Genomic DNA, 14,845 nt, shown 5'->3' on the forward strand with positions numbered 1-14,845 from the left:
GCATGCTGACTGACATAAGCTGGCATCTCACTCAAGGACATGTCTGTTTATTTGTGCAAAGCAGAACCCATGTTGGAGGATCCAGGGAGATGGCCAGTCTGGTTTCACAGTTTCTCTCCACGTTCCGATGCAGAGCGCTCGCACGCTGATCCCTCAGATCGCTTTAACAGTCTCTCAACAGTCTGAAACTTTATACCACCGCCTGGGGGTGTGACCCGGGGGTCTTAAGGTCTGTGCTCCTAACAGCAGTTAGCTGTAATCCTGTGTTTATCTCCGTTTGAGTTATGTTATCACATGAAGCTACTGTGTAACTTCAAGCTGGGCTGCTGGACAACAGGACGGCTATGTATGTGTAAGCATGCATGCATGTGGTTATGCAAATATGGGTGTTTGGCATTTTCATACAGATTGTAACAATTGCTTTACTTTATGTTGATTGAAAAATGTATTTAATAGAAATGTTTCTTCAATGTCGCTTTACAAAGAGGTTTCTCTTTGATTTCTACAATTTTCTACTAAGTTTCTACAAATCTTATTTAAAATGTTTCCTTTTTTATTATCAATGTGTACAATCACCAATCAAACTTATCATACAGAAAATAAGTTCTCAAATTATCATCACATGTGGCAGTACGGTGCATTTGTGTGACTCTCTGTTCAAAACACGGAATTAAGAACAGTAAAACTCCACCTGTTCTGCTTAGACAGGTGTGTGTTTATGGCAACTAACATTAGCTCATGTAGCACAGCCCGTAAATATTTTTGGGCTGATACAATAAATCCTGTTGTCAATAACCAACCAATGACGCATATGACTTTCACAGCACAGAGTCTTGGCTCCTGTTGAATAGGTTCCCCTGGCAATGAAGAAAAGAACAAATGGCGTACACAATAAAGTTTTATAGTGATGGATGGAGTTTAAACAACATGGCCTGAGAATCTGGAACATTTCTTTATGGAGCCCAAACTGTCCTGTATATTTTTTTTAATCTTACTCTTCACTAAACAATGTATTTTTCACTATACCTTTGAGCTTTTATTATTGTTTGTCTGTATAAATGTTTATTTATATTCTGTGCAGTCGAGTTACACTATATAAAGTGCACATTATTTTATATTTCTGCAAAAGTCCTAAAATGTCCAAACATAACAAAATACATCCTGCTGAAATACAGGACAACTGATTATAAACTGACTGACAAAACATTTAAAGTCTTTCAATTACATAGTAAGCTGGTACAAGCACATACCTGTACACAGACACATACTGTACACACTGTACAAGTGTGTACAGTATGTGTCTGTGTACAGGTATGTGCTCCAGCATTGAGTGCGTATTAATGCCTGCTAACTGTTGAAAGCTGCTCGCTGGGCAACAAATTAGGCTTTCCCCTGGTTTGCCGGGGCAAGTTTTCACCTCGCTCATCATCTGCAATGTGCTTTTCAAGAGACCTTCTTTCATGATGGACGACCGTCAACAGCTGCTGTTTTTCAACCCTAGTCAACCAGTCAATGTCCAGCACTATTGAACAGGCACACTGACTACGGCAGCAAGTAGTTACAGATACGTTTTCATATACTCCTAATAAATCTTAGCTGAAGAAAAAGTAATTTACCTTTTATTATTCCCTGTTTTAATACAATTAACAGGACTTGTAAAATAAATGTTTAGTCATTGATAAATATGCTCCTGTCTTTACAATACAGATAAAACATTCTGAACTAATGCTTGTTATTTTTATTGTCCCCATAAATGTTGTTGGTGTCCCACTATTACTAATGATTTCGTTTTACTGTGTCATGTCCTACGAGTGTTACTGCAGTAGCTCTTCAGCAGCCTATTCAAATCCTCCATCAGTGTAGCAGGAGCAGGAGTTATATTCGTAGACGACTTCATCACGTGTGAGTAGAGTAAAAAAAAAAGATTTCTGCCGTGCAAATAAACACTTTCAGTTCACTCTGCAGTTACAGGACATGTGTGCAATGTAGTTGGAGCATGGGCCTCTGCAGAGCTTGTGTAGACAGCTGCTGCAGTTAACATGAAACAGTTTCTGTTCTGAAAGGCACACAATTAACGACACGGCCGAGTTGAGTCCGTTTAAGACATTTTTATAGTAGGACGCACTTGTGAATGTGAACATGTGTTCCCACCTAAAATGGAACCGATAAATCAGTAATTGTTATTAGCAGCAGAATGTCTGACAGTGCAGCATAGAAAATGTACTAAAATGACAAGGTATGGATAACTTGACACATGCTATACAAACATCCTCAATAGAGAAGCTATTTTGGCAAATATCCGCATTTCACAAATCAAATAGTTGGGCAGTCATTAAGTGGTGAAATACGATTATATAAAAAAAATCTCACAGTTTCTAGCCAACGTTTTAATTGCCAGGCTATACAGTTGAGTGGGAACGAGTTGTCAAGTCCAGCGGGGCCTGCTGTCGGGCCCCAGCAGCTGTCAACAAGGCGATATGGGTCCATTCACGATACATAATACATTGAGGGCCAATTCATTACGCACCTTGTACGCTTTTTCCTGCTGCTAAGCTACAAAATCTGTAGCGATGAGAACTGTGTATTTGAGCTGGACATTAACACGCAAATAACGAAAAGAAAACTTAAATATGATAATTGGGGAACCCCTGTGAAAAGCAGAGAAACTCATTCATTTTTAAAATGTATTTTAATTATTTTAATCTTAATCATGATCAGTTTACTTTTTATCTATTATGTTTTTAGTTCATTGCATTTTGGTATTCATTTCTAAATGAAATGTTGGACAGTAATGTACTTGCCTGTTGTTATTTCTCTTGCTACTTCTTGTTTTGATAAAAAAAAAAAACATTTGTTCCTTTGTTCTGAACTCATAGGAAAATATGAAGGGAACAGCCTATTTACAAGAAATGTAGTGCGTAATTAGACAAGTATAATACCATATCATCAGTCTGACAAACATACTCTGCACTAAAGAACACTAATGAAACTAGCCAGCACCATCCAAGTCTATTATTGATCGTTACTGATATTAGTCAAATATTTATAATTCATCACTTTGAACATTTTCATGATACAAGATATAATCAAGGTATAGCTAGATTCCTGTTATGTAATGTCATCAATCCAGGATGGTGACTGTCCTTTACCACGTCATCACTATCCTGAGAAAACATCCATACATTTGTCTGACCTTTGACTCTGGCTGGTGTGGGGCAAATCCTGTGTCTGACATGGGGTAAGTCTTCATGGCTGGAGCTGGTAAGTATGGTGTATTGGCTCCTGAAGATGCATCTGTGGAAACAATTTGAAATCTTGATTTAAAATGTATTCATGCAGCAAACCAAGTGAGAGGGAAAGACATTTTTTGACTTTCTGGTTCAATGTGTTAAATGTGACCTAAAATCTGTATCAATCGAAATCATTACTTGATTTTTCACTTTTTAGTTGTCTAACTTTTGTATAATTATGCATTTGAAAACACTATGTTGGAATTATAGATGCAGCACAAACATGCATCGGTGCTTAGAACTGACATCTGGTAAGAGTGGTCATCCTCTACTGTGATATCAATATACTGTCAGGTTCTCAGATACACTCTGTGGTTTGTTCCAGCGAAGATTTCCTGAACATAGAATATGCTGAATGTGCTGTAATTATAATGATATGGCTTCAGGATTTCTCTACAATGGCCCAAGGTGCTGGCTTTCTACAACAGCTGTCTATTTAGTCGCTGAAAATCTGACACAATTTTCCCATGTCATTTATAGCTGTTAACTGCATCCTTTTTTAAAAATGAATACTTAAACGCCTGGTTTGTGATTTCTGCTGCTGGGGGTCACTCAATGAAAACAATGAAAACATAGTTTGATGATGTTGTGAAGTTGTGCTGGATCATGGGAGTTTTTATTCATGTTACGTTTCGTCACGTTCAATGACTTCCTCGCTCTCTTGGCATCTGGCGTGTCCACAAATGACCCGCCGAGAAAACAGGTGCTCAATTTGCTGTGTAGAAAAGTACTTCAAATGTGTCATCAGCTCCACGGTTTACTCTTATAATATGCGCACCAAAAGGCATACACCCCCAACAAGTACAACTTAAGATTTGGATCGGTGCTCTCGTCCACCATATTATGGATTTCAAATCCCTTTCTTCAAACAGCATACATCAACGTATCAAAATACACTGTCAAGTTCTAAAAACATGCTGCCTCATACCCTCATGTAACTAAAAATACTCCCTGACCTCCATCTATCACTCCGTTTCACGTATTCCAACGACGAGAAAAACATCACTCATAATAATGCTAGTAAACAAGGACGTTCATGGTGGCTAATGGGTTATCCTACCTTGACTTTGAGCAGAGTACACCATGGAGTTCGTCCCTCCTGTGTTCAGACCTCCATCAGAAGGCCTGCCGACACCGTAGTGAACAGCTCCAGCTGATACCGCTGCGGAGCTGCAACAATCATTGAAGGCTGATTATAGCTGCCTCTCCCCTGCCTTGCTCACGCATATCTTGTGACAGAGCTCATATTCATAGAAACATTAAGACAGCTGTATATAGAGCGAGGAAAAGGAAAACAAAATGTTTCTAACAAGAGAGATATTTTCTCTGAACTCATCAATATGAACAAACATTTTTACCTTAAATTGTTTGAAAATCAATTAAAAACAGACTTAACCATGAGAAGCCATGAGCTTTGAGAACTGTGATTGTATTTCAGTAGTAAAACAGCAATTACAACCTACTTTAAACTCTGTCAAATCAATTTAATAATAGAGTCCCAAATAACCCACCTTTCATTTGTGTACAACATTCGGTTCTGCAGATGTAGCTTTCCCTTCACATGCTGGTCCCAGTCCTAAAAACAAACACACACACACACACACACACACCATCCAAACATAGATTCAAATGGCTTGTACACACCAGAGGCTCACTGCTTGCCCTCCCATCATACCCCTTGTATAAGCTCACGACTGAGAGTAGTAAAGAAACAAGTTAGTTTGTGGTTGCCCATCAAATCAAAACATTTGAAATACACTTACTCCTGTTTTATTTAAAGACAAAATACTTGAGAATTGGATGGCTTGTTAAACTTTCTACTGTCTATTAATTCAAGTGTGGACAGACAAATGTAACATATGCAGGTGAATAATTTTACATTAACATTTAGGGCATTTGGCAGACGCTTTTGTCCAAAGCGACTTACAATAAGTACATTTGTCACAAGAAAGAAACCACAACATATCTCTGTTGATAAAGTAGAAAAGATAGAAACAATATTCAAGCCCTCATCAGAGCAAAGTAGGTGCTATTTATCGAGGATACCTTCCATAAGTGCTATGATGTAAGTGCTGAAGGTAGGAACATATAAGTGCATATAAATGCATATTAGTACTTTTTATTTAGTGGGAGGTTAGTGCTATGCAATAATTTTCTTAATCTTCAAGTCTTCTACAGCCACAGTTACAATTACAAGTAACTCCTCATACATTTACATACATGCATTTATGCTTTGATTGATGAGTTCACTGACCTTAAGGTTGTAGACCTTCTTGTCACAGATGCTACATTGGTGTGGCAGTTGAGTGGGTGTGACGGCGTGGTAATCATTGACTTGGTAAGGCTGAAGGGTCCTGGTACCTGAAGATAGAGCTTCTTCACTTCCACGCAGGGCCTGGTAGCCCCCAAACCCCTGCGTGCCACTTGAACCAAAAGAGGAAATCCCACTACTGGGATTGAATTTGGGGTCAGGGGTCGGCTCCTCTGGGTTATACAGCTCCGTTCTGGGCCTAATTGGCTGCCCAGCTGCTGTCCACACATTGGCAGCATTAGAAACCATATCCATCTTTCCAGTGTGACTCGGGTTAGCGGGGCCTTTCCATTGCTCCTTATGCCCAGTGGAGTTATAAACATTCATGTTCTGCTCATTGACACTAAACCCAGTTTGTTGCCCCAACATATCATGCCCATAGAAATCTCTCTGAAAACCAACATTGTTCATGTTTTTTACCTGAGAGTTAATCGCTGAGTAATGACTATCACCAGCAGTTCCTGATGCTGGAGATGTACCCCCAACTAAGTTGTACTGAAGACGCCTGTCAGTATCAGAGGGGTAAGCTGACCCTGACTTTTTACCATACTCTGCACCCTGTTGGCCCAGTGTGCCACCTCCACCAGGATGGTTCAGTCTCACATTCCCTGGGTTTTGGTTGAAACCCCCACCCACCAAGGCCCCCAAGGCTGAATTTGTGGAGGGAAACCCTAGCACTCCCGTGGGGAATGCACTCTGAGGGTTCCCAACCATAGTCGAAGTCCTCAGCTGATTGAACAGGGGTTGGGACATCGCGACATTGGAAAGAACCTGATTGAGAACAGTGGCGGCAGTGGCTGTATTGCCCCCTTGAGCCAGCTTGAGGCGATGGAGGGTAAGTTGGGCCTGGAGCTGTGCGAGCTGGAGGCTGGCTGGTGTCAGGAGGAGCTGCTGGTTCTGCTGCTGAGACCCCGCCTGCACAACACCTTGCAGCTGGCCCCCCACCTGGAAGCCCTTCTTATCGGCGCTGTCGACAGGCACCGCACTGATGCTATCGAGAAAAAGAAGACATCACAATCCTCATGAATCTCAAAGGACAAATACACAGGCTTTATTAAATGTAACACAATAGCTGAGAAGTTAGCTTCTAATGTTTGTGTCATTATCACATGCATGCTCCTGAAGTGGGGTTCAGACTAGCTGCCTTTAATTGGCTGTTTTAAATTCTGTGGTTTCTCTTCACTTCACTGTGGCTTCTTGTCTGCAACTCAGATGTTCTGAGTTACCGGCCCAGAAACCGTTATCACTCAAGTTTAATATACAGCCGCAGCTGCATGAATCCAGCCAAGCTAAACTGGATGAATGTAGAGACAATGCCAGTAGGGACCAATGGGACTGAGGTTGAATGGTGCCAACACTAAGATGCAAGCCATGCATGTCTATTTTGAGAATCAGCAAGTAACGGCAAAGACTTTTGTTTTTTCAAAAATAACTACTGGTTGAACAGGATATAGAATCACTTAATACAATAAATGTCCCTATGCGATTTTGTTCACGCTGTTCTGTCTACAGCTAAGTTCCCACTGTTATAACAATTACTGCAATACCACTGTAATAACTGTGGCTCTGCATACATTTTTAGAATGTAATGCTGGTTAGCTGCCTGGAACAAGTGTTTATGTTTTATGTAAATATAGTACAAACAACGCAAATTGTATACTATTACAAAACTACCTAACAATGACCACTTTTGTTCAGTTAGATAGAGTTAACGAACATTCACATGAGGCTAACTAGTAACCACCAGCAGCTACGTTACATTAGCTACTCTCATTAACATTAGAAACTACACAGAAAAAAAACGAATTACTAGGTAATACAAAGAGACATTTACTCAGTACTGCACTGATTTTCTGCTGCTCTCCATATTCACACAATTGCGTTCCTCACAGCTAGCATCAGCAAACAAGGCGAGTCTTACAAGTGATTGACCAGCAGATGGCCGGCAGTTGGGCACAGCCATCAACTGTCTGTCAGTGCTGCTGGGTTTAGGATAAACCAAAGGAAATAATCCCTGCCAAGAGGTATTAGACAGCAGTTCGCTACTGATGAAGTTGTTCTCTAACCTAACAATGTCTTTGTTTATTGTCAGAAAATGCATTTTCCTTTGCTTGCATGCCTGATGAAAGTAGCTTGGAAAGATGATTATGTCAGTTTATAAACTGAGCCAATGTTAATTAATGCAACTTGCAATGTGTACAGAAGTCACTACACTTCCCATTAGCTACAGTAAGTTTGTCCAGTTTACTAACAAGAAAACTCACCCATTAGGTCAGTGAACATCTAGAGAGACAACTCATTCTTAAGTTCTCCTCTCAGACTATAGATATAAGTAGTCTAGTTATACAACTACCTTGTATCACTAGACTGGCCCATTTACCATGGACAGACTGTCTCTGCTCCACTATTCAGTCTCATTCCTCTTGCTACCAATACTGCTGAGATATAATCTGTTCAAACCAGAGCTAACATATTATAAGGCAATGCAAAGTAAATTAGTGGGTAATAACTTTCATGTCATACAATCTATGCTCTTACTACTTTAAGCATGTAGTTTCATCACTATAACAAATATATTATCAAAGAGGCTACCTGGAAGATTGAGGACATTTTCATTCAGCCAGCAAATTAGCTGTTTACACACGAGACTGTGACATAATATAAAAAGAATAATTTTTGAAGCTCTGCAAATTTCAATTAGCTCTCACCAACATATGGAAGATTATTTAACATTTAGCATTTTTTAATAAAGTGATAGTAGTTGAAAGTAAAGAGGGACAGCTGTATAGAGCACGGGTCAAATATCAAGAGGTTGGTTGCCCAAGTGCATATTGACCCTGTTTGACTGGGCTGTTCCTTCCAATTTCCAATGAATGCTCTCACATGTTGTCTAAACTTAGTCTACTCAGCTATTCATCACATCATCTATGCTAAGCACTTGACACTGGCCTATCTAGCCACTGCTCCCAAGCTCCCAGAAAGGTGACAGACCAATTGGATTAGACGTGATGAAATCCCAATTTGTTCAAGACAAAGATACATCAGCCGTGAAGTTTTGTATGCAGAAACACCAACGGAATGAATTCATAGTTACTTGTGATCATGTTTACGAAGATCGTGCTTAAACGGTTGTACTGCACATGTTGAGAGACGGAATATAAAATAGGTAGTGGCTGTCCTTGAATATAACAAAAAGTTTGAGACACATTTTCAAATATTAATCTATGCAACTGAATCTTGTGGAGGATTATCACCTCTAGGACTGTCTTGCAATTACATTGCCACATCATAAACTCATCATATCACAACCATACTTAAGATTTTGTAATGCAGGTTATGTAAACACACTTCACACTGTGGTGTAATGGCTGGAAAATAATAACAGTAATGGAATCAAATAATCCAAAATTAATATAAAGTCAGCTGGTAACAGATTTCGTGTTCACAGGTCTACATGGCTTGATATAACTTTGCTTTCAGCTTACTTGTTCTATTTACTAGTTATACTCTATATTAAAGTTATGACCATAATAATATTTATTCAATTTTGAAAGAGACAGTGATTCAGACTGCTCACCAGTTCAGACTTTAACCTCACTGGTTAGCAGTCTGACACACTGGACTGAAGTCCTTAAGCAACTGGACACATAACAAGATAATTTTGCGATGGACTAAATACTAAAAATATTAATATTTTAAGGAAACAGTGGATATGAAATCCACTGATGCTGCTTTTTCATATATAAAAGTCTTCTTCTTAAATAACAACTTCTATTTTTCTAATTTCGTAAACAATTTATTGATTTTTACCAGTTTATCACTTTCACTTACTGTTGTCAAATTTCACAAATAATAGATGACATTGTTTCACAGATTTTATAAAAACTAATTTAGGCAACGTCAGTCAGTTAAAGTATTATTGAAAGACCAATGCTGAAAATACATTAAAATGCTATGTCAAATTATATTTAAAATCTATTTAAATCAGTTTGTTATGTCTGCACTTCTCCCAGTAAAGCACTTTGTAACTTTGTTCAAAAAAGGTTTATACAAAACTGTGGTATTAATATTGTTTTTGCACGGGTTAGGTTTGATATATTTGCGGTACATGCGATATCAAAAACATGAAAAAGCTGTTTACTCATACAAAGTCACGTACCATGGTCTTAGGAGTTCCCAAGTTAAATTATGATAAGTGACTTACTTTGAAACAATTAACAATCCCCAGTTTCACTGCCGCCTGTACACACACTAAGGTGAGCAGGCATGCTGATGTAGATATACACTTACACCATTCCAGCTTATGACTCAAAGCTATAAATACTAGAGCTGCCCTCTGCCATCCTGACACACAGTGTCCTTAATAGACTAATATGGACTCCTGGGCAGCTGGCACAGTGTGCTAGACACTTCAGACCAATCTTGTGATGAAAAGAGGGAAAGTAGGTGTCAAATAAACTGCAACCAGGTGTGGAAGGGAAGTAACACAGGAGATTATAGATAAAGATGACAAGACACAACGGCTTGCTAATTAAATCATGAAGAAAAGTCTCACAGTGTCTCGCTGTGATTTTATCATCTTATTTTGAAAGACTCAGACAGCCACATCACATGGACACGTCCCCATTGGCGTAAATCAAAATACATAAAATACATACTTTTACTTCCATACAGAAGAATTATCTCAAGAGGGCACACAAAGACCCACATGTCTGTATAAACCCATTTTGGTATATACCAATATACCAAATATTCAATTCAACAGATCTCTATCTTGTACTAGAGACCTCAGAGGGTGCAAGTTCCCATTATTTCAATCTCGCTACACACTTGTATTGTTACATCCCAAAGAGCTTTTTCAATTATAATGCCAGTCCATTTTGCATTTGTTACTGTTAACCTTTCATAGCTGAAACATAGCCTCTCAAAGTCAAAGTCATGTCATAGCAACACAGTATTCAAGTCTTAGAAATAGCTTTATGTCGTCATTTACAACAAATCTGCAAATGTATGTGAATCAAAGTATTTCTGTTTCTGTTTCACAATTAAACATTTAAAAAGCACACAAAACATATAAAACAGGTTTAATTAAAGAAAAAAATGAACTATTTCTAGTGAATGTATGACATCAATGTTAAAGTACAATTTGTGACGATTCCAAGTAATTTGCGTTTGACTCATGTGCTGACCACTGTATTTTCACAGCTAGGGTTGCAACGGCATGAGATTTTAATAGTACGATAGCCATCTCAAAAAAGTACCACAATTTAATGGGATTACGATATATGTTATGGCACAATTATTATTATTATTATTATTAGTAGTAGTACTAGTAGTAGTAGTATTTTCAGTTACAATGACCCTTAAAGAAAAGAAAACAGAAGGGTTTTTGGTTGAATAAAAAGCTTTATTATAATTTTACAAACTGTCTGACAGACATAAAACTTGATATAAACTTTTAAAATAATACTAAAATTGAGAATTCAATATTGTAGGCACACAAATGTCCATGGTATAGTAACCATCAATTCCCTGTGGTATAACTTGATACCAGTATACCGCTGCAACCCTATTCACATCTAACAATGCTTTAACCTGCAGCTCAAATGGCTTAGAAAGAGTCCATTTTACTGTTTTCTAACTTTAATCTAAAAACTAAACTCTGAGACATGAGTGAGATTGTATTCTTATTGATTGTTCTCATTAGGGTCACCCATTTTGTCTCAGCGATGTGAGAAAAAAATGTTTCTTACTTTGTCCGGGTTTTACAAAGTATCTACTGAAAGAACATGGGAAATTGTAAACGTTTACACTGCTGTTAGTGATAATGTGTAGGCTTATGCATTGGAACTCCGTCTAGTGACCAATTTGTGAAAACATATAATCTAAATTTTGAATTTGTGAAGCAAATATTTGTATATCAAAAATGGCCGTGATATTTAAAATCACCTCTTACTGATTTTGTTGCTGACTTTTTCATCCAGCGCCAAGACCCAGGTACAAAGAACAAGAAGAAAATGTGATAGTCGTTGCATGCCTTCTTCTCCTGCACAACAAAGTATCTTACAAGCATAACATCACATCATGATGTTTATCTATGTCTGCATATTATTAACTGATGATAAAAAACAGCCTTTTATTAATAATGATAGCGTTTCCTCAGTTCCGCAATACCTGTTGTTAGTGCCGTGTTTCATTTATCACTATTTAGTTATTTATTATTACTCACCTTTTTATTTTTCCTGTTGGGTTTTAAGTAGCTGGGTGTGGGTGTTTATGTGTGTGTGTGTGTGTGTGCGTGCGTGTGTGTGTGTGTGTGGTGGGGTGGGTGCGGGGGCTGGATGGGGGGCTGTTGTTTTAATTGTTGCTGCTGCCCTTTTTAATTTTTGTAAAGCACTTTGCGCTACATTACCATGTATGAAAAGCGCTCTACAAATAAAGTTTGATTGATTGATTGATTGATTGAAGAATACACAATACTAATACTTGATAAAACTACACATTGCCCTGCATCAATAAAAGGTACTAAGTATGTTTATAGTAAGTAACACGACTCCTAAGAACATTTTTTTATTAAATTATACAATGAACAGAAGATTAAATGTAACATTTCAATATAAACATTTACTGGCAACAAATGACAATAATTAAATCTTTGTTTAGTTTGCCAAAAACAGTCATCTGAGATTTAATACAGTTTAAATACCAATGATAAACAGCTGACATGAAAAGATACTAAATGATAATGGTTTCCTATAATGCTCCGTTAAATATGCACAAATATTTTGAAACATTTCAACTGATCTGAAAGCTCAACAATACTCTTTACATACCTCAACACATGTATCCACGGTGGCCTTTTAACACAACAAGATATGAAACCCAACAAAAACACATACTTTCAAAAAGATCAAAGACAGCTAAATAGTCATAACAAAATGCCACATGGGCCCAATCAGTCCACAGATTCTCGGAGGAAGTAACCCATTACAGGAAGGATTCAAGTGCAGTCCAACTACAGAACACTGACTCCAATGAGACATCCAACAAAATATCCCACAACGTCCAAACACACTACAGCTGCACCACAGACAGCTATAAATCCTGCCTCAACATGGCTCCCCAACACAGTACACAGTACAGCTGACGAGACTTACCACCACATTCACGACACTACAACAGGCTTATGCTGAGATGTTCACCTGGGGATAATAAAGAAACACACTAACCTTAAAAAGACAGGCAGCGGAGGTCCAAGTTGCACCTCTGATACTAAACTCTGCACTGCTTCTCTATAGCCTGACCTCTGCTCAGCAGCTGAGACTGACGTATGTCTCTACCCTCTAACATGACGACTAATGCTAGCACATGTACATTAGCATAACATCACTGCTAAGGGTCTTCACACTGTGTGAGAGACGCTGCTTCCTTGTGTTACTGAACGCTGGACAGGCAGAGGAGACACATGTGATTAAAAGTCACAAGTGGTTAGCATGTGTGAGAGGACGGGGGTAGACCAACTCACAGGGAGGAAAGTATTTACAGAGGAGGCCTTGGGGTAGTGCTGTGCAGTCATGCAATGAAGCTGCCCCATCCACAGTAGTCAGTCCACACAGTCCACAGCTTGTCCAATGTAAAGCTTAATGGACAGCTGGCAGTCAGGTTCAAAGTAGAAAAAAGCACAATGTCTAATTACTGCTGACCCACAACCACATCCATCTTTTCTCGGCACATACTGAATGTAACATATCAAATATAAAAATATGCCGTCCCTTCTCTCGAAGCTGTATGAAATACACATTATTTTAAAAACACCAATCAATATGCCACTCACAGATACAGGCCATTTAATGTGTGAGGCAAAGCGGTTTTGATGGACTGTTTCTTGGCAGAGATTTAGATTTGTGTTTCATGGGGATTGACAGACAGAGAGCAAAAAGCAATGTTCACATTCATTTCTGTAACAGCCAACTAGATAGTGACAAGACTTCAACTAATGGATTTTATTGCCGTGTGGAAGTGCTTATACTGCACAAGTGGCTTCTCTGTGCTTTGAAAAAAATCTCTCTCTATTTCAAAATGTAAAGAAAGAGTTCCTTGATGGCTGGCACAAATTTAAACATACTGGCACTACTCTTGTTTGAGCAACTACAGTAAAAACTGAGCATGAAATAATTAGTGTTTAATTCTATTTTACTGAGCAAGGTTTTATGTGCATTTTAGACTTTTGCTCTGCTTTTAGTATCAAGTATCAATAAGCTGCCATTGACTAAACTGTAAGGGACGTTTTTTGGAACATTTAACAAATAAAATAAATTCAAAATATAAAAAAGGTTGGTTTGTTAACCAGAAAAGCAAATAAACTCAAACCACACTTTTGTATAATTTTAAGATAAACTATAAGGTTAATGATTTCTTAGTCAATCCTAATGAAGTCAATCAATAAGCCTCTCTTTGTATGAGTGACTAAACAAGTGTATTACTCCCATTTTCATAAGAATGTTGAGTAAAATTGAAAATGGTAATTAAGGCCAGAAGATATAATTTTAAATATCACATGTTAAGCATTACACAAGCTGAAGCTTTACAATTGGAAGATAAAGCATGAAATTGTCACATACAAACCTTTTTGTACAACCACATTTCTAATGACACACAATGATATATATGCAGTTATGATGACGTTGTGACTTAATTAAAAGAACTAATTGTGAATGATCCATCCCTAATTTCATGTTTTCTCTTTAAAAGCGTGGCGAGCTTTAACACACCGCAGCCAGAGTGAATTCTATTCATCGTGCCGTCATTGTGTGACTGAAGAGAGGAAACTGAACGTTCTTTTTTAATTAATTTAAAATTGCAACAATATAATAATATATTTGCATACATTATTAATTAATTAATCTTTCTGTTTTCGATATACCATTTACTAAGGGTGCTGTTTAGATTACATTTATGTTCTATCACTCAATTAAAGATAGCAGTAATATAAGAATGCAGGACCCTTTTTTCATCTCTTTCCTCCTTTGTTTTGTTTTGATTTTGTTATTTTGGCATGGTACAGTATTTCTTTTGGTGAACAACCTTATTCAGAATTATGTATCACAGTTTGGGTCTGTTCCAGGAAATAGAAAACTGATAAGTGTGCACTGTAAAACTGACTGGTGTCAAATGAAAAAATTAATCTTTCAGAAAAATGCTACATGTAAGCCTATAACTTCATCTACTGTATCAGTTATTTTTC

At 37.9% G+C, this 14,845-nt stretch overlaps 1 protein-coding gene across 5 annotated transcripts in view; it reads right to left on the minus strand.

The window, feature by feature from the left end:
• rbm20 (RNA binding motif protein 20) overlaps positions 1-14,845 on the minus strand; it is a 52,720-nt gene that overhangs the window by 11,789 nt on the left and 26,086 nt on the right. For 4 of the 5 annotated variants that reach the window (XM_084377732.1, XM_084377731.1, XM_084377730.1 and 1 more), the window contains 4 exons: positions 5,545-6,592; positions 4,802-4,866; positions 4,351-4,460; positions 3,194-3,294 (listed from right to left, as the gene is read on the minus strand). In XM_084377732.1, coding sequence (XP_084233858.1) covers positions 3,194-3,294; positions 4,351-4,460; positions 4,802-4,866; positions 5,545-6,592 — 1,324 coding nt within the window. Of the gene's footprint in view, positions 1-3,193; positions 3,295-4,350; positions 4,461-4,801; positions 4,867-5,544; positions 6,593-12,830; positions 12,924-14,845 lie in introns of those variants that run through there. The other variant, XM_084377734.1, reaches the window with a different exon arrangement.

Source organism: Pagrus pagrus (genome assembly GCF_965226575.1).
Source record: "Pagrus pagrus genome assembly, chromosome: 2".
Lineage (NCBI taxonomy): Eukaryota > Metazoa > Chordata > Actinopteri > Spariformes > Sparidae > Pagrus > Pagrus pagrus.